A 24,668-nucleotide genomic window follows, 5' to 3' on the forward strand; every position below is an offset into this window, starting at 1 on the left:
CTTCCCTCAGTAAGAGCATTGAAGATGGGTTGTGGCTGGGTCTTCCGGCATGACAACGACTCAAAACACACAGCAAGGGCAACTAAGGAGTGGCTCCGTAAGAAGCATCTCAAGGTCCTGGAGTGGCCTAGCCAGTCTCCAGACCTGAACCCAATAGAAAATCTTTGGAGGGTCCTGAAAGTCCGTATTGCCCAGCGACAGCCCCGAAACCTGAAGGATCTGGAGAAGGTCTGTATGGAGGAGTGGGCCAAAATCCCTGCTGCAGTGTGTGCAAACCTGGTCAAGAACTACAGGAAACGTATGATCTCTGTAATTGCAAACAAAGGTTTCTGTACCAATGTTAAGTTCTGCTTTTCTGATGAATCAATTACTTATGTCATGCAATAAAATGCAAATTAATTACTTAAAAATCATGTGATTTTCTGGATTTTTGTTTTAGATTCCGTCTCTCATAGTTGAAGTGTACCAATGATAAAAATGACAGACCTCTACATGTTTGTAAGTAGGAAAACCTGCAAAATCAGCAGTGTATCACATACTTGTTGTCCCCACTGTACATACATACTTACATTACATACATACTGTACGTCGGCCCTCTGGCCGACGCGAGAAAGACGTGGGAAAGACAAGTGTTAAACCTCGAAAGGCTCCCGCCACAGAGGGCAACCCTAGCCGCATCCTCAGAGCATTCGCAGACCAGCTGGCTGGAGTGTTTACTGATAAATTCCATCTCTCCCTATCCAAATCTACTGTCCCCACATGCTTCAAGATGTACACCTTTGTACCCAAGAAAGCAAAGGTAATTGAATTAAATTACTATCGCCCCGTAGCACTCACCTCTGTCATCATGAAGTGCTTTGAGAGACTAGTCAAGGATAAAATCACCTCTACCTTACCTGACACACTAAACCCACTTCAATTTGCTTACTGCCCTAATAAGACCAACAGATGATGCAATCGCCATCGCACTGTCTTATCCCATCTAGACTAGAGGAAAACCTATAGTTGAAGTCGGAAGTTTACATACACTTACGTTGGAACCATTAAAACTTGTTTTTCAACCACTTAACACATTTCTTGTAAACAAACTATCATTTTGGCAAGTCGGATAGGACATCTACTTTGTGCATGACACAAGTAATCTTTCCAACAATTGTTTACAGACAGATTATTTAACTTATCATAATTCCAGTGGGTCAGAAGTTTACATACACTAAGTTGACTGTGTCTTTAAACAGCTTGGGAAATTTCAGAAAATTGCGTCATGGCTTTAGAAGTTTCTGATAGGCAAATCGACACCATTTGAGTAAACTGTATATCCACAGTAAAATGAGTCCTATATCGACATAACCTGAAAGGCCGCTCAACAAGGAAGAATCCACTGCTCCAAATCCGCCTTAAAAAACCTAGACTACGATTTGCAACTGTACATGGGGACAAAGATCATACTTTTTTGAGATATGTCTTCTGGTCTGATGAAACAAAAATAGAACTGTTTGGACATAATGACCATCATTATGTTTGGAGGAAAAAGGGGGATGCTTGCAAGCCGAAGAACACCATCCCAACCGTGAAGCATGGGGGTGGCAGCATCATGTTGTGGGGGTGCTTTGCTGCAGGAGGGACTGGTGGACTTCGCAAAATAGATGGCCTCATTAGGGAGGAAAATTGCGTGCATATATTGAAGTAACATCTTCAATATAACAAAGTAACATCAGTCAGGAAGTTAAAGCTTGGTCGCAAATGGGTCTTCCAAATGGACAATGACCCCAAGCATACTTCCAAAGTTGTGGCAAAATAGTTAAGGACAACAAAGTCAAGGTATTGGAGTGGCCATTACTAAGCCCTGACCTCAATACTATAGAAAATTTGTGGGCAGAACTGAAAAAGCGTGTGCGAGCAAGTAGGCCTACAAACCTGACTCAGTTACACCAGCTCTGTCAGGAGGAATGGGCCAAAATTCACCCAATGTATTGTGGGCAAATTGTGTAAGGCTACCCAAAACATTTGACCCAAGTTCACCAATGCTACTAAATACTAATTGAGTGTATGTAAACTTCTGATCCACTGGGAATGTGATGAAAGGAATAAAAGCTGAAATAAATCATTCTCAATACTATTATTCTGACATTTCACATTCTTAAAATAAATTGGTGATCTTAACTGACCTAAGACAGGGAATTTTTACTAGGATTAAATGTCAGGAATTGTGAAAAACTTTGTTTAAATGTATTTGGCTAAAGGTGTATGTAAACTTCCCACTTCAACTGTATGTTTATTAATGGACCACATCAAATTGGTTCGCTAGCTCAGAACAGATCACTTCAATATGGCTAGTTAACAAACTAACTTTCAGGGGATAAACTAGATGGCTATATCCAAATATTGTTTGATTTGCTTGCCATCTGTAGTGGTGATGACAGCAGTCAAACAGAAAAACATACATTTTTCAAACAACATCAGCTGTTAAACCATATTTCTCTGCTACTTTTCTCTTTCATTTACAACCAGTTGTTTGCATCATTTCTTGTTTTGTTCCTTTTTTTGTGCTTTTAAATTATATTATTAGGCTTTACTTCCCAAGCTTTAAACATCCCAAGGAGCACTGTGCAAGCGATAATATTGAAATGGAAGGAGTATCAGACCACTGCAAATCTACCAAGACCTGGCCGTCCCTCTAAACTTTCAGCTCATACAAGGAGAAGACTGATCAGAGATGCAGCCAAGAGGCCCATGATCACTCTGGATAAACTGCAGAGATCTACAGCTGAGGTGGGAGACTCTGTCCATAGGACAACAATCAGTCCTATATTGCACAAATCTGGCCTTTATGGAAGAGTGGCAAGAAGAAAGCCATTTCTTAAAGATATAATAAAAAGTGTTGTTTAAAGTTTGCCACAAGCCACCTGGGAGACACACCAAACATGTGGAAGAAGGTGCTCTGGTCAGATGAAACCAAAATTGAACTTTTTGGCAACAATGCAAAACGTTATGTTTGGCGTAAAAGCAACACAGCTCACACCATCCCCACTGTCAAAAATGGTGGTGGCAGCATCATGGTTTGGGCCTGCTTTTCTTCAGCAGGGACAGGGAAGATGGTTAAAATTGATGGGAAGATGGATGGAGCCAAATACAGGACCATTCTGGAAGAAAACCTGATGGAGTCTGCAAAAGACCTGAGACTGGGACGGAGATTTGTCTTCCAACAAGACAATGATCCAAAACATAAAGCAAAATCTACAATGGAATGGTTCAAAAATAAACATATCCAGGTGTTAGAATGGCCAAGTCAAAGTCTAGACCTGAATCCAATCGAGAATCTGTGGAAAGAACTGAAAACTGCTGTTCACAAATGCTCTCCATCCAACCTCACTGAGCTCGAGCTGTTTTGCAAGGAGGAATGGGAAAAAAATTCAGTCTCTCGATGTGCAAAACTGATAGAGACATACCCCAAGCGACTTACAGCTGTAATCGCAGCAAAAGGTGGCGCTACAAAGTATTAACTTAAGGGGGCTGAATAATTTTGAACGCCCAATTTTTAAATTTTTGATTTGTTAAAAAAGTTTGAAATATCCAATAAATGTCGTTCCACTTCATGATTGTGTCCCACTTGTTGTTGATTCTTCACAAAAAAATACAGTTTTATATCTTTATGTTTGAAGCCTGAAATGTGGCAAAAGGTCGCAAAGTTCAAGGGGGCCGAATACTTTCGCAAGGCACTGTATATAAAATAAAGCATGATGGCATTGGGCATTTTTTTGTTTTAACATAACATCTCCATTGGACTACTGCTCTCACCGGGAGCTATTGCACTGAGATTAGCCACGCCGTGTCTCTTACATTTTCAGACAAGTGATTTGCCCATGCCAAGCTCTTTCCAAAATCCTAATCTCTGATGAAGCAAGCTAAATGACAAGGTGTTTGCTTAGCTAGCTAGCTATATGGATAGGACACCCTCACATATCTGAATACAGTACATAATCAATTGATGTTAACCGATCATCAAAAGCACGAGTTACTTGTCGTATAACTCTGATCATAGAGCTAAATGTGGAATAATTGGAAATGTATAGTTCTGACTATGCTCTTCAAGAAGTGATGATATTAAAACCAAATAGTTAAAACGTTTATTTAAAAATGCCTTGAAACCCGCAGGTAGTTGTCAATGGTTTTAAACGAGCTGGGGGTCTCCCAGCGGCCAAATCAAATGCTCTAAACCGTATTGTGATAATGACCTATTGCTTACCTACCCATACTCTCAGATCACCTAGGGACTAGGGGTTGATCTAGAAATCAGCCACAGCCTTCTTCAAGTCCTGTACTCACCCCTCTGAAGTTGCTCATGGCCTGGAAGTAGACGAGGTAACTCTTGCGGGGGTCCAGCGGGGTGTTCCAGTAGCCATTGTAGGTGTGGTTGTCCCCCACGGTGAAGGGGCTGACTTCAGGCAAGCTGCTGGGAAGCAGCTCGGCCGTGTAGTAGTTGGGGGTCCCTCTGGCCTGGGCCTCCCCATGGGACATGGGCAGAGGGTAACAGTCCTGAACCCCCAGCTCCCTCTTCACCTTCCTTCCACTCTCCTCCTCTACCACAACCTGGTACGTACTGGTGGAGAGAGAGATGTAAGATGTTTCTCATTAAGTTTGGTCATATAGGGGCATTGGCAAATAATATGTACAGTGCCTTGCGAAAGTATTCGGCCCCCTTGAACTTTGCGACCTTTTGCCACATTTCAGGCTTCAAACATAAAGATATAAAACTGTATTTTTTTGTGAAGAATCAACAACAAGTGGGACACAATCATGAAGTGGAACGACATTTATTGGATATTTCAAAAAATTTTAACAAATCAAAAACTGAAAAATTGGGCGTGCAAAATTATTCAGACCCTTTACTTTCAGTGCAGCAAACTCTCTCCAGAAGTTCAGTGAGGATCTCTGAATGATCCAATGTTGACCTAAATGACTAATGATGATAAATACAATCCACCTGTGTGTAATCAAGTCTCCGTATAAATGCACCTGCACTGTGATAGTCTCAGAGGTCCGTTAAAAGCGCAGAGAGCATCATGAAGAACAAGGAACACACCAGGCAGGTCCGAGATACTGTTGTGAAGAAGTTTAAAGCCGGATTTGGATACAAAAAGATTTCCCAAGCTTTAAACATCCCAAGGAGCACTGTGCAAGCGATAATATTGAAATGGAAGGAGTATCAGACCACTGCAAATCTACCAAGACCTGGCCGTCCCTCTAAACTTTCAGCTCATACAAGGAGAAGACTGATCAGAGATGCAGCCAAGAGGCCCATGATCACTCTGGATGAACTGCAGAGGTCTACAGCTGAGGAGGGAGACTCTGTCCATAGGACAACAATCAGTCCTATATTGCACAAATCTGGACTTTATGGAAGAGTGGCAAGAAGAAAGCCATTTCTTAAAGATATCCATAAAAAGTGCCGTTTAAAGTTTGCCACAAGCCACCTGGGAGACACACCAAACATGTGGAAGAAGGTGCTCTGGTCAGATGAAACCAAAATTGAACTTTTTGGCAACAATGCAAAACGTTATGTTTGGCGTAAAAGCAACACAGCTCTTCACCCTGAACACACCATACCCACTGTCAAACATGGTGGTGGCAGCATCATGGTTTGGGCCTGCTTTTCTTCAGCAGGGACAGGGAAGATGGTTAAAATTGATGGGAAGATGGATGGAGCCAAATACAGGACCATTCTGGAAGAAAACCTGATGGAGTCTGCAAAAGACCTGAGACTGGGACGGAGATTTGTCTTCCAACAAGACAATGATCCAAAACATAAAGTAAAATCTACAATGGAATGGTTCAAAAATAAACATATCCAGGTGTTAGAATGGCCAAGTCAAAGTCCAGACCTGAATCCAATCGAGAATCTGTGGAAAGAACTGAAAACTGCTGTTCACAAATGCTCTCCATCCAACCTCACTGAGCTCGAGCTGTTTTGCAAGGAGGAATGGGAAAAAAATTCAGTCTCTCGATGTGCAAAACTGATAGAGACATACCCCAAGCGACTTACAGCTGTAATCGCAGCAAAAGGTGGCGCTACAAAGTATTAACTTAAGGGCGCTGAATAATTTTGCACGCCCAATTTTTCAGTTTTTGATTTGTTAAAAAGTTTGACATATCCAATAAATGTCGTTCCACTTCATGATTGTGTCCCACTTGTTGTTGATTCTTCACAAAAAAATACAGTTTTATATCTTTATGTTTGAAGCCTGAAATGTGGCAAAAGTTCGCAAATTTCAAGGGGGCCGAATACTTTCGCAAGGCACTGTATGTGCTGTAAATGTGACATCAAAATGTCTATAAATCGTATATCAAATCAAAGTTTATTTGTCAAGTGTGCCGAATACAACAGTGAAATGCTTACTTACAGGCTCTAACCAATAGTGCAAAAAAGGTATTATGTGAACAATAGGTAAGTAAATAAATAAATAACAGTAAAAAGACAGGCTATATACAGTAGCGAGGCTATGAAAGTAGCGTGGCTACATACAGACACCGGCTAGTCAGGCTGATTGAGGTAGTATGTACAGTGCCTTGCGAAAGTATTCGGCCCCCTTGAACTTTGCGACCTTTTGCCACATTTCAGGCTTCAAACATAAAGATATAAAACTGTATTTTTTTGTGAAGAATCAACAACAAGTGGGACACAATCATGAAGTGGAACGACATTTATTGGATATTTCAAACTTTTTTAACAAATCAAAAACTGAAAAATTGGGCGAGCAAAATTATTCAGCCCCTTTACTTTCAGTGCAGCAAACTCTCTCCAGAAGTTCAGTGAGGATCTCTGAATGATCCAATGTTGACATAAATGACTAATGATGATAAATACAATCCACCTGTGTGTAATCAAGTCTCCGTATAAATGCACCTGCACTGTGATAGTCTCAAAGGTCCGTTAAAAGCGCAGAGAGCATCATGAAGAACAAGGAACACACCAGGCAGGTCCGAGATACTGTTGTGGAGAAGTTTAAAGCCGGATTTGGATACAAAAATATTTCCCAAGCTTTAAACATCCCAAGGAGCACTGTGCAAGCGATAATATTGAAATGCAAGGAGTATCAGACCACTGCAAATCTACCAAGACCTGGCCGTCCCTCTAAACTTTCAGCTCATACAAGGAGAAGACTGATCAGAGATGCAGCCAAGAGGCCCATGATCACTCTGGATGAACTGCAGAGATCTACAGCTGAGGTGGGAGACTCTGTCCATAGGACAACAATCAGTCCTATATTGCACAAATCTGGCCTTTATGGAAGAGTGGGAAGAAGAAAGCCATTTCTTAAAGATATCCATAAAAAGTGTCGTTTAAAGTTTGCCACAAGCCACCTGGGAGACACACCAAACATGTGGAAGAAGGTGCTCTGGTCAGATGAAACCAAAATTAAACTTTTTGGCAACAATGCAAAACGTTATGTTTGGCATAAAAGCAACACAGCTCATCACTCTGAACACACCATCCCGACTGTCAAACATGGTGGTGGCAGCATCATGATTTGGGCCTGCTTTTCTTCAGCAGGGACAGGGAAGATGGTTAAAATTGATGGGAAGATGGATGGAGCCAAATACAGGACCATTCTGGAAGAAAACCTGATGGAGTCTGCAAAAGACCTGAGACTGGGACGGAGATTTGTCTTCCAACAAGACAATGATCCAAAACATAAAGCAAAATCTACAATGGAATGGTTCAAAAATAAACATATCCAGGTGTTAGAATGGCCAAGTCAAAGTCCAGACCTGAATCCAATCGAGAATCTGTGGAAAGAACTGAAAACTGCTGTTCACAAATGCTCTCCATCCAACCTCACTGAGCTCGAGCTGTTTTGCAAGGAGGAATGGGAAAAAATGTCAGTCTCTCGATGTGCAAAACTGATAGAGACATACCTAAAGCGACTTACAGCTGTAGTCGCAGCAAAAGGTGGCGCTACAAAGTATTCACTTAAGGGGGCTGAATAATTTTGCACGCCCAATTTTTCAGTTTTTGATTTTGTTAAAAAAGTTTGAAATATCCAATAAATGTCGTTCCACTTCATGATTGTGTCCCACTTGTTGTTGATTCTTCACAAAAAAATACAGTTTTATATCTTTATGTTTGAAGCCTGAAATGTGGCAAAAGGTCGCAAAGTTCAAGGGGGCCGAATACTTTCGCAAGGCACTGTACATGTAGATATGGTTAAAGTGACTAAGCATATATGATGAAGAGAGAGTAGCAGTAGCGTAAAAAGAGTCATTGGCGGGTGGTGGGTGGCAGGACACAATGCAGATAGCCCGGTTAGCCAATGTGCGGGAGCAATGGTTGGTCGGCCCAATTGAGGTAGTATGTACATGAAGGTATAGTTAAAGTGACTATGCATATATGATAAACAGAGAGTAGCAGCAGCGTAAAAAGAGGGGTTGGGGGTCACACAATGCAAATGCATATATTTATGTGTGTGCGTGTCTGTTGCTGTTGTGTTCTCACGTGACGGGTGCTCCCCTGCCCAGGGCGGGGCGAAGCAACACAGTGATCGTGCTCTCTGTTTCACTCAGAGGGGACAGCATGTCTCCATAGTCAAACATTGGAGCTGAGGAGGCAGAGCACAGGAGTACAGACAATGTTATATTATATAGCAATTAGACTGACCTTGTAATAAACAAGATGATATACATACGCACACACAAACGCACTTATTCACATGCTCACAAACACACATACATACTCTCACTCCACACACTCACACACACACACACACACACACACGCGGACATACACACATGCACACAGACACATCCTTCATCAGTCCCCTTTAAAACCAGCTGAACTGTGTCTATCCACACATCCTATCTAATAAACATACAGGCTCTTTCCCTATTCTCTCATAAAAGGTCTGCAGCCCAAACTAATCTTGTGAGTCACTGTTCCCACAGAAATGTCCCTCCAGAATTTCCATACGTTCTGGTTGTCTTGGATACCGAGTGCAATTAAAAGTCCTGGAAGTGGAGGACAAATAGTAGGAGCTTCTCATTTAAAGGGATTTGGCCAAAGCTGCGTTTCTCCCAGGAGATGCCTCCTGCACAGCGTGTCTTTAATATCCCTAGTCAATTAGTGAAGGGGAGAAAAGGTAAACTATTACGGAGAAATGAATGATTATGGTATAAAGAAATAGGATTTGAAAAATTGCAGCTAGCTGAAAAAGCTGCCTTCAATTAAAGTGAGGTGTTTAATAAGTGTTTATTTCATTCACACGTAACAAAAGCTCTAGCGTGTTACAAAGAGTGTGAGTTGTTTGATGTCAGTAAGGTGTTGATCGGTTGGGAGTAGGTTTTGAGGGGATTTATTGGAGTAAGTTCATTGGAGATAAAGTAAAAATTAGCTTGAGGGTTGTGTACAGTTCAGTGTGTGCTCTGTGGTAGTTCACTCTGGAAGACTGTAGAAGGCAGACTCTGTGGCTGTCTTAGTAGGGGTGCGTGTACATTATGTGGAGTTCATTATAAGCGCTGTAAGCTAGTTGTCAACGTAGCAATGAGAGATGTTCCGGACAAGTGAATGTTCTGTACTGTAGGCCATTCAAGGGGGTATGGAGGGGGAGGATGACACATAATGGCTTTTGGACTCTCTCTATGGCCATATACCAGCAGGTCCTTGTCTGACATACAGCCACCAAAGAGTGATTCAGCTGTAAATCTTTAATTAAATAACTCTCCTTTGCATGGAGACACACTCATACACCCACTGAGAGAGAGAGAGAGAGAGAGAGAGAGAGAGAGAGAGAGAGAGAGAGAGAGAGAGAGAGAGAGAGAGAGAGAGAGAGAGAGAGAGAGAGAGAGAGACAGAGAACGGGTCACAACTCCTGCAGCTCTGTCGCACGCTGGGTATGTACATAGTCAACGGTAGGCTTCGAGGGGACTCCTATGGTAGGTACACCTATAGCTCATCTCTTGGCAGTAGTACTGTAGACTACTTTATCACTGACCTCAACCCAGAGTCTCTCAGAGCGTTCACAGTCAGCCCACTGACACCCCTATCAGACCACAGCAAAATCACAGTCTACTTAAACAGAGAAATACTCAATCATGAGGCATCAAAGCCAAAGGAACTGAGTAACATTAAGAAATGCTATAGATGGAAGGAATGCAGTTTGGAAACCTACCAAAAAACAATTAGGCAACAACAAATTCAATCCCTTTTAGACAATTACCTGGGTAAAACGTTCCACTGTAATAGTGAAGGTGTAAACTTGGCAGTAGAAAATCTTAACAGTATATTTGACCTCTCAGCTTCCCTATCAAATCTAAGAATCTCAAATAGAAAACCGAAGAAAATTAACAATAATGACAAATGGTTTGATGAAGAATGCAAAAATCTAAGAAAGAAATTGAGAAACCTTCTCCAACCAAAAACATAGAGACCCGGAAAACCTGAGTCTACGCCTTCACAATGGTGAATCACTAAAACAATACAGAAATACACTACGGAAAAAGAAGGAACAGCATGTCAGAAATCAGCTCATTGCAATTGAAGAATCCATAGACTCTAACCACTTCTGGGAAAATTGGAAAACACTAAACAAACAACAACACGAAGAATTATCTATCCAAAATGGAGATGTATGGGTAAACCACATCTCCAATCTTTTTGGCTCTATAACAAAGAATAAAGAGCAAAAACATATACATGATCAAATACAGATCTTAGAATCAACTATTAAAGACTACCAGAACCCACTGGATTCTCCAATTACATTGAATGAGTTACAGGACAAAATAAAAACCCTCCAACCCAAAAAGGCCTGTGGTGTTGATGATATCCTCAATGAAATTATCAAATATACAGACAACAAATTCCAATTGGCTATACTAAAACTCTTTAACATCACACTTAGCTCTGGCATCTTCCCCAATATTTGGAACCAAGGACTGATCACCCCAATCCACAAAAGTGGAGACAAATTTGACCCCAATAACTACCGTGGAATATGTGTCAACAGTAACCTTGGGAAAATCCTCTGCATTATTATTAACAGCAGACTCGTACATTTCCTCAATGAAAACAATGTACTGAGCAAATGTCAAATTGGATTTTTACCAAATTACCGTACAACAGACCATGTATTCACCCTGCACACCCTAATTGACAACCAAACAAACCAAAACAAAGGCAAAGTCTTCTCATGCTTTGTTGATTTCAAAAAAGCCTTCGACTCAATCTGGCATGAGGGTCTGCTATACAAACTGATGGAAAGTGGTGTTGGGGGTAAAACATACGACATTATAAAATCCATGTACACAAACAACAAGTGTGCGGTTAAAATTGGCAAAAAACACACACATTTCTTCACACAGGGTCGTGGGGTTAGACAGGGATGCAGCTTAAGCCCCACCCTCTTCAACATATATATCAACGAATTGGCGCGGGCACTAGAAAAGTCTGCAGCACCCGGCCTCCCCCTGCTAGAATCCGAAGTCAAATGTCTGCTGTTTGCCGATGATCTGGTGCTTCTGTCACCAACCAAGGAGGGGCTACAGCAGCACCTAGATCTTATGCACAGATTCTGTCAGACCTGGGCCTTGACAGTAAATCTCAGTAAGACCAAAATAATGGTGTTCAGTCACCAGGACCACAAATACAAATTCCATCTAGACACTGTTGCCCTAGAGCACACAAAAAACTATACATACCTTGGCCTAAACATCAGCGCCACAGGTAACTTCCACAAAGCTGTGAACGATCTGAGAGACAAGGCAAGAAGGGCATTCTATGCCATCAAAAGAAACATAAATTTCAACATACCAATTAGGATTTGGCTAAAAATACTTGAATCAGTCATAGAGCCCTTTGCCCTTTATGGTTGTGAGGTCTGGGGTCCGCTCACCAACCAAGACTTCACAAAATGGGACAAACACCAAATTGAGACTCTGCACGCAGAATTCTGCAAAAATATCCTCCGTGTACAACGTAGAACACCAAATAATGCATGCAGAGCAGAATTAGGCCGATACCCACTAATTATCAAAATCCAGAAAAGAGCCGTTAAATTCTACAACCACCTAAAAGGAAGCGATTCACAAACCTTCCATAACAAAGCCATCACCTACAGAGAGATGAACCTGGAGAAGAGTCCCCTAAGCAAGCTGGTCCTGGGGCTCTGTTCACAAACACAAACACACCCTACAGAGCCCCAGGACAACAGCACAATTAGACCCAACCAAATCATGAGAAAACAAAAAGATAATTACTTAACACATTGGAAAGAATTAACAAAAAAACAGAGCAAACTAGAATGCTATTTGGCCCTACACAGAGAGTACACAGCGGCAGAATACCTGACCACTGTGACTGACCCAAAATTAAGGAAAGCTTTGACTATGTACAGACTCAGTGAGCATAGCCTTGCTATTGAGAAAGGCCGCCGTAGGCAGACATGGCTCTCAAGAGAAGACAGGCTATGTGCTCACTGCCCACAAAATGAGGTGGAAACTGAGCTGCACTTCCTAACCTCCTGCCCAATGTATGACCATATTAGAGAGACATATTTCCCTCAGATTACACAGATCCACAAAGAATTCGAAAACAAATCCAATTTTGAAAAACTCCCATATCTACTGGGTGAAATTCCACAGTGTGCCATCACAGCAGCAAGATTTGTGACCTGTTGCCATGAGAAAAGGGCAACCAGTGAAGAACACACACCATTGTAAACACAACCCATATTTATGCTTATTTATTTTATATTGTGTCCTTTAACCATTTGTACATTGTTAAAACACTGTATATATATATATAATATGACATTTGAAATGTCTTTACTGTTTTGAAACCTCTGTATGTGTAATGTTTACTGTTAATTTTTGTTGTTTTTCACTTTATATATTCACTTTGTATGTTGTCTACCTGTCTACCATGTTTCCCATGCCAATAAAGCCCTTGAATTGAATTGAATTGAATTGAGAGAGACAGCGAGAGAGACAGAGAGAGAGAGAGAGAAGCATTGAGGTTTCCTCTGAGGTGTTTTTATTCCTGCCTTTACACAGGTAAACATGCATCATTAAAAGTGAATGGAACCACCAGGGATGGATTTCCCTCTTCAGTAATAAGCTCAGAGTCTGTCTCTCTCTCAGCTGGGAGATGCTGCATGGTCACATGAAGATAGCACTGCATCTATCCTTACACATAACAACCGTTGTTTCCTCTCTGCTGTTTGTGCTTTGTTGTGTGCGATGAAAGGGTGTCAATCCTTTTGAGAGGATGGGAGAGGTAGTACTTCTATTCTTGGAGGAGTTGTTTTGCCACTGCAAGAGGATAAAGCAACTGAGGTTGAAAGTCAAATTTCAGACCCTGATAATAGCACAGAGTGAGTGAAACCTACTATAGCTAGCTACACAACTGCACAAGCACAGACAGTCTTCAGTGATATACCTCGGATAGAGAGACCGCAGTATTGGGAATCTATGAAATTGATGAGAGACAATAACCAAATAGAAAAGGACATGACATTGGTATCTTTTCCTCTGATGGATACAAAGGAATGAATTAGTCTATCTCACAACATTCACTTGAGACCCAGAGGAGTTGTGATTACAACAGCCATGTGCAATATCAATTAACATATTGCTGTAACACCCTTCAGACATACACTACATGACCAAAAGTATGTGGAAACCTGCTCATCGAACATGTCATTCCAATATCATGGGCATTACTATGTAGTTGGTCCCATTTTTTCTTTAACAGCCTCTACTCTTCTGGGAAAACCTTCCAATAGATGTTGGAACATTGCTGCGGGGACTTGCTTCCATTCAGCCATGAGCATCAGTGAGGTCAGATACTGATGTTGGGTGATTAGGCCTGGCTGGCAGTTAGCGTTCCAATTCTTCCCAAAGGTGTTTGATGGGGTTGAGGTCAGGGCTCTGTGCAGGCCAGACAAGTTCTTCCACACCAATCTCGACAAACCATTTCTGTATGGACCTCACTTTGTGCACAGGGGCATTGTCATGCTGAACCAGGAAAGGGCCTTCCCCAAACTGCTGCGACAAAGTTGGAAGTGGAGAATCATCTAGAATGTCATTGTATGCTGGTATGAGGAGGCAGCGCGGCGTCGTGGATGGAAGCCCGGGAGTCAGCCCCAAAAATTTATTGGGGGGGGGCTAACAGGGAGTATGGCTACGCCAGGTAGGAGACCTGAGCCAACTTCCTGTGGTTACCGGTGGGCTAGAGAGACCGGGCAGGCACCGTGTTATGCTGTGGAGCGCACGGTGTCCCCAGTGCGGGTGCACAGCCCGGTGCGGTACATTCCAGCTCCGCGTATCGGCCGGGCTAGAGTGGGCATCGAGCCAAGTGCCATGAAGCCGGCTCTACGCATCTGGTCTCCAGTGCGTCTCCTTGGGCCGGCTTACATGGCACCAGCCTTGCGCACGGTGTCCCCGGTTCGCCTGCATAGCCCAGTGCGGGCTATTCCACCTCGCCGCACTGGCAGGGCGACCGGGACCATTCAACCGGGTAAGGTTGGGCAGGCTCGGTGCTCAAGAGCTCCAGTGCGCCTGCACGGCCCGGTCTATCCGTCACCACCTCCACACCCCAGCCCTCCGGTGGCAGCTCCCCGTACAAGGCTGTCTCTCCGGCCCATCCGTCCAGAGCCTTCCTCTTGTCCGGCGCCTCTGCCGGAGCCTCCCGCCTGTCCGGCGCCTCTGCCGGAGCCTCCCGCCTGTCCGGCGCCGCTGCCGGAGCCTCCCGCCTGTCCGGCGCCGCTGCCGGAGCCTCCCGCCTGTCCGGCGCCTCTGCCGGAGCCTCCCGCCTGTCCGGCGCCGCTGCCGGAGCCTCCCGCCTGTCCGGCGCCTCTACCGGAGCCTCCCGCCTGTCCGGCGCCTCTGCCGGAGCCTCCCGCCTGTCCGGCGCCTCTGCCGGAGCCTCCCGCCTGTCCGGCGCCTCTGCCGGAGCCTCCCGCCTGTCCGGCGCCTCTGCCGGAGCCTCCCGCCTGTCCGGCGCCTCTGCCGGAGCCTCCCGCCTGTCCGGCGCCGCTGCCGGAGCCTCCCGCCTGTCCGGCGCCTCTGCCGGAGCCTCCCGCCTGTCCGGCGCCTCTGCCGGAGCCTCCCGCCTGTCCGGCGCCTCTGCCGGAGCCTCCCGCCTGTCCGGCGCCTCTGCCGGAGCCTCCCGCCTGTCCGGCGCCTCTGCCGGAGCCTCCCGCCTGTCCGGCGCCTCTGCCGGAGTCTCCCGCCTCTCCGGCGCTACCAGAGCCTTCCTCCTCTCCGGCGCTGCCGGAGCCTCCCGCCTGTCCGGCGCCTCTGCCGGAGCCTCCCGCCTGTCCGGCGCCGCTGCCGGAGCCTCCCGCCTGTCCGGCGCCTCTACCGGAGCCTCCCGCCTGTCCGGCGCCTCTGCCGGAGCCTCCCGCCTGTCCGGCGCCTCTGCCGGAGCCTCCCGCCTGTCCGGCGCCTCTGCCGGAGCCTCCCGCCTGTCCGGCGCCTCTGCCGGAGCCTCCCGCCTGTCCGGCGCCCCTGCCGGAGCCTCCCGCCTGTCCGGCGCCTCTGCCGGAGCCTCCCGCCTGTCCGGCGCCGCTGCCGGAGCCTCCCGCCTGTCCGGCGCCTCTGCCGGAGCCTCCCGCCTGTCCGGCGCCTCTGCCGGAGCCTCCCGCCTGTCCGGCGCCTCTGCCGGAGCCTCCCGCCTGTCCGGCGCCTCTGCCGGAGCCTCCCGCCTGTCCGGCGCCTCTGCCGGAGCCTCCCGCCTGTCCGGCGCCTCTGCCGGAGTCTCCCGCCTCTCCGGCGCTACCAGAGCCTTCCTCCTCTCCGGCGCTGCCGGAGTCTCCCGTCTGTCCGGCGCCTCTGCCGGAGTCTCCCGCCTGTCCGGCGCCTCTGCCGGAGCCTCCCGCCTGTCCGGCGCCTCTGCCGGAGCCTCCCGCCTGTCCGGCGCCTCTGCCGGAGCCTCCCGCCTGTCCGGCGCCTCTGCCGGAGCCTCCCGCCTGTCCGGCGCCTCTGCCGGAGCCTCCCGCCTGTCCGGCGCCGCTGCCGGAGCCTCCCGCCTGTCCGGCGCCGCTGCCGGAGCCTCCCGCCTGTCCGGCGCCGCTGCCGGAGCCTCCCGCCTGTCCGGCGCCGCTGCCGGAGCCTCCCGCCTGTCCGGCGCCTCTGCCGGAGCCCCTCTGCCCCGAGCAGCTGCCCCTCTGTCCCGAGCAGCTGCCCCTCTGTCCCGAGCAGCTGCCCCTCTGTCCCGAGCAGCTGCCCCTCTGTCCCAAGCAGCCCCTCTGTCCAGTGGGGTCATTGAGAGGGGTGGGCAGGGTGAGTAAGCCACGGAGGCGGACAATAAGGCGGACTAGGACAATGGCGAAGTGGGGTCCGCGTCCCGCGCCAGAGCCGCCACCGCGGACAGACGCCCACCCAGACCCTCCCCTATAGGTCAAGGTTTTGCGGCCGGAGTCCGCACCTTTGGGGGGGGGGTACTGTCACGTTCTGACCTCTATTTCCGTTATTTTTGTATTTATTTAGTATGGTCAGGGCGTGAGTTGGGTGGGTAGTCTATGTTTGTTTTTCTATGTTTTGGGGCAGTTCTATGTTTTCGGCCTAGTATGGTTCTCAATCAGAGGCAGGTGTCATTAGTTGTCTCTGATTGAGAATCATACTTAGGTAGCCTGGGTTGCACTGTTTGTTTGTGGGTGATTGTTCCTGTCTTTGTGTAGTATTCACCAGATAGGCTGTTTTGAGTTCTCACGTTTCTTGTTTTCGTTAGTTTGTTCATGTATAGTGTCTTCATTAAATTACAATGAACAACCACCACGCTGCGTTTTGGTCCGCCTCAACTTCACAACAAGAGAATCGTTACACCTAGACATTTTCACTTCACAATAACAGCACTTACAGTTGACGTGGGAATCTCTAGCAGGGCCGAAATTTGACAAACTGACTCGTTGGAAAGTTGGCATCCATGACAGTGCCACGTTGAAAGTCACTGAGCTCATCAGTAAGGCGATTCTACACCCAATGTTTGTCTATGACTGTGTGCTTGATTTTATATACCTGTCAGCAACTGGTGTGGCTGAAATAGCCAAACCCACAAATTTGGAGGGGTGTCCACATCCTTTTATATATACGTATATAGTGTATTTACAGACTCCTGTTATATCCTTCAGACAGTTGATGTTCAACTTTGATGCAAGCTAGGTACAAAGGTTGACATGACACACACATGGACACGCACTCTACACACACACGCACACATGGATTTTGTATTGTAGATACAGTGCATTCGGAAGTATTCAGACCCTTTGCCTCTTTCCAAATGTTGTTATGTTACAGCCTTATTCTAAATTGGATTCAATTGTTTTTTTTACCCTCATTAATCTGCACACAATATCCCAAAATGAAAAAGCAAAAATAGGTTTTAAGAAATGTTTGCAAATGTCAAAAAAAAAACTGAAGTGTTACATTTACATAAAGTATTCGGACCCTTTACTTTGTTGAAGATCATTTGGCAGCGATTACAGGCATATCTGTATTTGGGGAGTTTCTTCCATTCTTCTCGGCAGATCCTCAAGCTCTGTCAGGTTGGATGGGGAGAGTCGTGGACACAGCTACTTTCAGGTCTCTCCAGAAATGAAAGAGAAATGCAATCAGGTTCAAGTCTGGGCTCTGACATTCAGAGACCTGTCCCGAAGCCACTCCTGCAGTGTGTTGGTTGTGTGCTTAGAGTCGTTGTTCTGTTGGAAGGTGAACCTTTGCACCAGTCTGAGATCCTGAGCGCTCTGGAGCAGGTTTTCATTAAGGGTCTCTCTGTACTCTCTCTGTGCTCCATTCATCGTTCCCTTGATCCTGACTAGTCTCCCAGTCCCTGTCACTGAAAAACATCCCCACAGCATAAGGCTGCCACAACCATGCTTCACCTTAGGGACATTGCCAGGTTTCCTCCAGACGTGACATTTAGCATTCAGGCCAAAGAATTCAATATTGGTTTCATCAGACCAGATACTAGCCATCCCGGATCCGGGATCGTGAGTACAGCCTCAAGCTCATTACCATAACTCAACGTTAACTATTCATGAAAATCGCAAATGAAATGAAATAAATATGCTAGCTCTGAAGCTTAGCCTTTTGTTAACAACACTGTCATCTCAGATTTTCAAAATATGCTTTTCAACCATAGCAAAACAAGCATTTGTGTAACAGTATTGATAACTAGCGTAGCATTTAGCGTAGCATTGAACGGGCAACATTTTCACAAAAACAAGAAAAGCACTCAAATAAAATAATTTACCTTTGAAGAACTTCGGATGTTTTCAATGAGGAGACTCTCAGATAGATAGCAAATTTTCAGTTTTTCCAAAAAGATTCTTTGTGTATTAGAAATCGCTCCGTTTCGTACATCACGTTTGGCTACCAAAAAAAAACGAAAATTCAGTCATCAAAACGCCGAACTTTTTTCAAAATTAACTCCATAATATCGACTGAAACATGGCAAACGTTGTTTAGAATCAATCCTCAAGGTGTTTTTCACATATCTCTTCGATGATATATCGTTCGTGGAAGTCTGGTTTCTCCTCTCTATCAAATGGAAAAATACTTGCACCTGGCGTTTGCGCACCAATTTCGACGCAGGACACCAGGCGGACACCTGGTAAATGTAGTCTCTTATGGTCAATCTTCCAATGATATGCCTACAAATACGTCACAATGCTGCCGACACCTTGGGGAAACGGCAGAAAGTGTAAGCTCATTCCTGTCGCATTCACAGCCATATAAGGAGACAATGGAAAACAGCGCCTCAGAATTTTTGCTCACTTCCAGTTTGAAGTTTAATCTTGGTTTCGCCTGTAGCATCAGTTCTGGGGCACTCACAGACAATATCTTTGCAGATTTGGAAACGTCAGAGTGTTTTCTTTCCAAAGCTTATCAGCTGATAGCTGATATGCATAGTCGAGCATCTTTTCGTGACAAAATATTGCGCTTAAAACGGGAACGTTTTTCATCCAAAAATGAAATACTGCCCCCAGAGGTTCAAGAGGTTAATCTTGTTTCTCTTGGTATGAGAGTCCTTTGGTGGAGTGCTGCAGAGATGGTTGCCCTTCTGGAAGGTTCTCCCATTTCCACAGAGGAACTCTGGAGCTCTGTCAGAGTGACTATCGGGTTCTTCGTCACCTCCCTAAGCAAGGCACTTCTCCCTCAATTGCTCAGTTTGGCCGGGTGGCCAGCTCTAGGAAGGTTCCAAACTTCTTCCATTAAGAATGATGGAGGACACTGTCTTCTTGGGGACCTTCAATGCTGCATAAATGTGTTGGTACCCTTCACCAGATCTGTGCCTCGACACAATCCTGTCTTGGAGCTCTACGCACAATTCATTCGACCTCATGACTTGGTTTTTGCTCTGACATGCATTGTTGACTGTGGGAACTTATATAGACAGGTGTGTGCCCTTCCAAATTACGTCCAATCAATTTAATTTACCACAGGTAGATTCCCATCAAGTTGTAGAAACTTCTCTGATCAATGGAAATAGGATGCATCTGAGCAAAAAATGTTGTATCATTGCAAAGGGTCTGCATACTTATGTAAGTAAGATACAGTGCCTTGCGAAAGTATTCGGCCCCCTTGAACTTTGCGACCTTTTGCCACATTTCAGGCTTCAAACATTAAGATAGAAAACTGTATTTTTTTTGTGAAGAATCAACAACAAGTGGGACACAATCATGAAGTGGAACGACATTTATTGGATATTTCAAACTTTTTTAACAAATCAAAAACTGAATAATTGGGCGTGCAAAATTATTCAGCCCCTTTACTTTCAGTGCAGCAAACTCTCTCCAGAAGTTCAGTGAGGATCTCTGAATGATCCAATGTTGACCTAAATGACTAACGATGATAAATACAATCCACCTGTGTGTAATCAAGTCTCCGTATAAATGCACCTGCACTGTGATAGTCTCAGAGGTCCGTTAAAAGCGCAGAGAGCATCATGAAGAACAAGGAACACACCAGGCAGGTCCGAGATACTGTTGTGAAGAAGTTTAAAGCCGGATTTGGATACAAAAATATTTCCTAAGCTTTAAACATCCCAAGGAGCACTGTGCAAGCGATAATATTGAAATGGAAGGAGTATCAGACCACTGCAAATCTACCAAGACCTGGCCGTCCCTCTAAACTTTCAGCTCATACAAGGAGAAGACTGATCAGAGATGCAGCCAAGAGGCCCATGATCACTCTGGATGAACTGCAGAGATCTACAGCTGAGGTGGGAGACTGTCCATAGGACAACAATCAGTCATATATTGCACAAATCTGGCCTTTATGGAAGAGTGGCAAGAAGAAAGCCATTTCTTAAAGATATCCATAAAAAGTGTTGTTTAAAGTTTGCCACAAGCCACCTGGGAGACACACCAAACATGTGGAAGAAGGTGCTCTGGTCAGATGAAACCAAAATTGAACTTTTTGGCAACAATGCAAAACGTTATGTTTGGCGTAAAAGCAACACAGCTGAACACACCATCCCCACTGTCAAACATGGTGGTGGCAGCATCATGGTTTGGGCCTGCTTTTCTTCAGCAGGGACAGGGAAGATGGTTAAAATTGATGGGAAGATGGATGGAGCCAAATACAGGACCATTCTGGAAGAAAACCTGATAGAGTCTGCAAAAGACCTGAGACTGAGACGGAGATTTGTCTTCCAACAAGACAATGATCCAAAACATAAAGCAAAATCTACAATGGAATGGTTCAAAAATAAACATATCCAGGTGTTAGAATGGCCAAGTCAAAGTCCAGACCTGAATCCAATCGAGAATCTGTGGAAAGAACTGAAAACTGCTGTTCACAAATGCTCTCCATCCAACCTCACTGAGCTCGAGCTGTTTTGCAAGGAGGAATGGGAAAAAATGTCAGTCTCTCGATGTGCAAAACTGATAGAGACATACCCCAAGCGACTTACAGCTGTAATCGCAGCAAAAGGTGGCGCTACAAAGTATTAACTTAAGGGGGCTGAATAATTTTGCACGCCCAATTTTTCAGTTTTTGATTTGTTAAAAAAGTTTGAAATATCCAATAAATGTCGTTCCACTTCATGATTGTGTCCCACTTGTTGTTGATTCTTCACAAAAAAATACAGTTTTATATCTTTATGTTTGAAGCCTGAAATGTGGCAAAAGGTCGCAAAGTTCAAGGGGGCCGAATACTTTCGCAAGGCACTGTATGTCTGTTTTTTATATTTAATACATTTGCCAACATTTCTTAAAACCTGTTTTTGATTGTCATTGTATTGTCTGTAGATTGATGACGAAAAAATACATGTAATCCATTTTTGAATAATGCTGGGAAGGGGTCTGAAAACTTTCCGAATGCACTGTAAATGGGGCAGCAGGTAGCCTAGTTGGGCCAGTAACCGAAAGGTTCCTGGATCGAATCCCCGAGCTGACAGGATAAGAATCTGTCGTTCTGCCCACTGTTCCCCGGTAGGCCGTCATTGTAAATGAGAATTTGTTCTTAACTGACTTGCCTAGTTAAATAAAGGTTAGAAACTGCCTTAATGTTGCTGGACCCCAGGGATCCTCAATGCAAATGGATAGACAAACATTCAAGTGTGAACACATACACCTGCAGTTGTACACACACATCGACACTCACCAGAAATGTTGGTGGTGATCTCAGTTAGGGCGGTCTGGCCGAAGCCCTTGGTTGTGCGAGCACGGACAGAAATCAGATATGTAGTGCCAGGGTGAAGGTTGGAGAACATGTGATAGGTCTCGTTCCTCAGCTTCGACACTGTTCTCCTAGGTCCTGGCACATTGATGCCTGGGTCAGACGACTCAATGCTCTGATAGCTGATCTGTGGACAGATAAATACAAAAAAGACACCAGAATGATTCATATAGCAATTATTTCTGAGAACAGGAGTTATTTACTTTGTGGAGCAACTACCTTTTAACTTTTGTTCAATTGATTTTCTCTGAGGATTCACATCTGACTTTGAAAATTGTGCTTCTGCTCTAAGTCAATGTACTTAATGGTAATGTTGCTTTTCAAATCAAATTGTATTAATCACGTGCTTAGTAAACAACACAGTGTGTACAATGCAGAGAGTAAGAAAATAGAGAAATAATAGAAAAGTAAAACATGTAATAATAAAAGTAATAATAGTATATAAGTATATAACTTGGCTACACTGAGTCGATGTGCAGGGGTACAAGGTAATTGAGGTAGACATGTACATATAACTAGAAATAAAGTGACAGAAATAGTAGCAGCAGGAAATGTGATCCAGTCCAGTGTAATGCTGTTATTTTTTCATGAAAGCAGAATCATTTTCAAACCGTTATTGTTTTGTGTGTTTACAGATTTCCCAACAATAACAAGATGTTAATGATTTTGTTTGGCTTGCTCATCCATTCATAATGGTCAAGCCTGAAGGACATTCATGCTAATATGGAAATGTGTTCTGTGTGAAATATTGATGCTGTTGGAAGCAATTTTTTCCCCACGAGTCAAACTGTCTTATGGGATTCCACCCATGTGGCGTCAGAGAGTAATGTAAAAACTGGGAATGTTAAATAACACAGACACGCCTTGCTTCCCACTGACTTGAACCAAACTATTGACTATGCAGATTATTTTAAGAGCACGATATGCCCATGCAGGCATGGTAACTGTGAAGACAGCCAATGACTGTACACAGTACACACAGATGTGTTCCTCATAAAAAAGCCAACAAAAAAGCAGATAATAGCTTTCAGAAAGAGCAAAGAGGACCAAGGAGGGGCTTGTGAGGCTGGAGTTATGGCGATTGATGGGCTCAGGGAGACTGGTCAAAGCTTTAATGGGAGAGAAATTAAGAGGATTCCTTCTGCGGCTCTGTCTAAAGCTCTCTTTGTCAGCTCAGAGAGATCAGGACGCTACTGGAAGAAAATCCATCCACTTTATATGTCAAACCACAAATCCCATTCCTCCTTGAGATGACATTGAAATAGAGAGGGCTGGGTGAAAGCTTGAGGCTGGTATAGGTAATACTGTAATGAGCCCCTACCATAGGTGAAGACAAAATTAGCATGAATAAATTAGTGCTAATAAATGAGGGTGAAAAATGTGATGATGCATGGCAGTGCTACAGTATATGCTGATAAATATTTTTCTTAACTTCTCTTGGTGACAATGTGCCAGACTATTTGCTAGCTCTAGATGTATTGTTAGATGAGCGGAGAGAAACAGACAGCGCTCTGGGGATGGACTATGAGCTTGTAAAAAAATGCCATACACAACCACATATATATAGAGGCTGATATGTACTGTAGCTTCTGCCTGTATTCTTAACGTCAAACAGCTGTGTTGTGTCTATTGCGTCAATTAACATCCACCTGTAAAATATAGCTATTGTTCTGTCCTTGTTTCTAACTCTGTTTGAAAAGTTCTGTGACATTTCTCTCCTACAACTTACCTGTGCTAATCAATGCCTGTGACACTGCTCTTGCTGACCTAAACTACACCAATCAATTACTACAAACTACAAAATAGGATATGAGGGTCAGGGTCAATTTATGAGGGTCAATTTTGGGAGGAGATGTTTAGAGGAAGATGATTGGAGGGCATCGAGCAGAGTGGGAAGCATCCTTCTCTTTCTGTACAGCACTTTGAGATATCAGCTGATGTAAGAAGGGCTATATAAATAGATTTGATTTACCTCGTATTGGGTGATGAGACCATTGGGTTCCACTGGCTCCTCCCACTTGAGGAAGATCATGTCTTCCAGGGGGGTGAAGGTCAGCGATTCAGGGGTGATGCCACCGGGAACTATTGGAAACAAGCAACATGTCAGGCAATTGAAGCTGTAAAATCATGGCAAGTATCTCATAATGTCAATATCATATTCAGTGGTGAATGTCACTGAGTTCCTCTTACAATGTTAGCCTTAGAACGGAGAATTCTGCATCAAGTAGGACATAAAGGACTATATTTTGTGTCAGTCAGAGAGTGTACAAGCAAAGAGAATAGGAGATGATTGATGGATATAAAACCACTGAAGTAGAGTAATCATTATCAAGTACTTACAATCAATTCAGACTGATCAGGTTCATACTATCATCATGAGGGTGAGGTTCATATTACATGATATAGAGACCCCGAAATACATTTCTTTGAGTACGGAGTCTGACATGAAAACTATTGTAGCTCTGCTGGAGTCACTTTTATTGATAACTTTGACACCTTCTGGGAACAGAAGATGCTCTTCAGGAATGATTGTGTCTATCCAAATCATCTTGGCTCCTGGACTCTGTCTACACATTTCGAGGTTGCATTGAAACAATGACTAGTAAATGATCCAAGACCAGCTCAATTAATCCCTACCATTGTGACAATGAGTCGTCACAACGCTGCATCAAATGTACATGATCTTAGGGGCATTGGCAAACACAATGTAAGTAATTTAATGTATGTACGCCTAATTGCACTGAATACATCTGTTCATCCTACAGCTATTGTAAGCAGTAATCATGAGCCTATAAACCAGAGTTACACTTTTAGTACTGTGGCGGTGTGCAATAGTAGGAAAACCTCAGCTCCAATGTAAATAACATGAGTAAGTCTACGTCTGATAAGCTTCCCAGGAAAGCATTAAAAACAATCAAGCAACCCAGAAAAGTGCTAAAATTAACCCATTTTAACATATGTAGAATAAGATACAAGGTCCATGAGGTCAATAA

General features: G+C 44.5%; 1 protein-coding gene across 3 annotated transcripts in view; it reads right to left on the minus strand.

Moving 5' to 3' along the window:
- LOC110490335 (receptor-type tyrosine-protein phosphatase U) overlaps positions 1-24,668 on the minus strand; it is a 338,326-nt gene that overhangs the window by 111,457 nt on the left and 202,201 nt on the right. For all 3 annotated transcript variants that reach the window (XM_021563676.2, XM_021563683.2, XM_021563669.2), the window contains exons 9-12: positions 23,648-23,757; positions 21,601-21,802; positions 8,495-8,597; positions 4,327-4,600 (exon numbers count right to left, since the gene is read on the minus strand). In XM_021563676.2, the coding sequence (XP_021419351.2) occupies positions 4,327-4,600; positions 8,495-8,597; positions 21,601-21,802; positions 23,648-23,757 (689 nt within the window). The remainder of the gene's footprint in view (positions 1-4,326; positions 4,601-8,494; positions 8,598-21,600; positions 21,803-23,647; positions 23,758-24,668) is intronic.

This window comes from Oncorhynchus mykiss, chromosome 2, assembly GCF_013265735.2.
Source record: "Oncorhynchus mykiss isolate Arlee chromosome 2, USDA_OmykA_1.1, whole genome shotgun sequence".
Taxonomy (NCBI): Eukaryota; Metazoa; Chordata; class Actinopteri; order Salmoniformes; family Salmonidae; genus Oncorhynchus; species Oncorhynchus mykiss.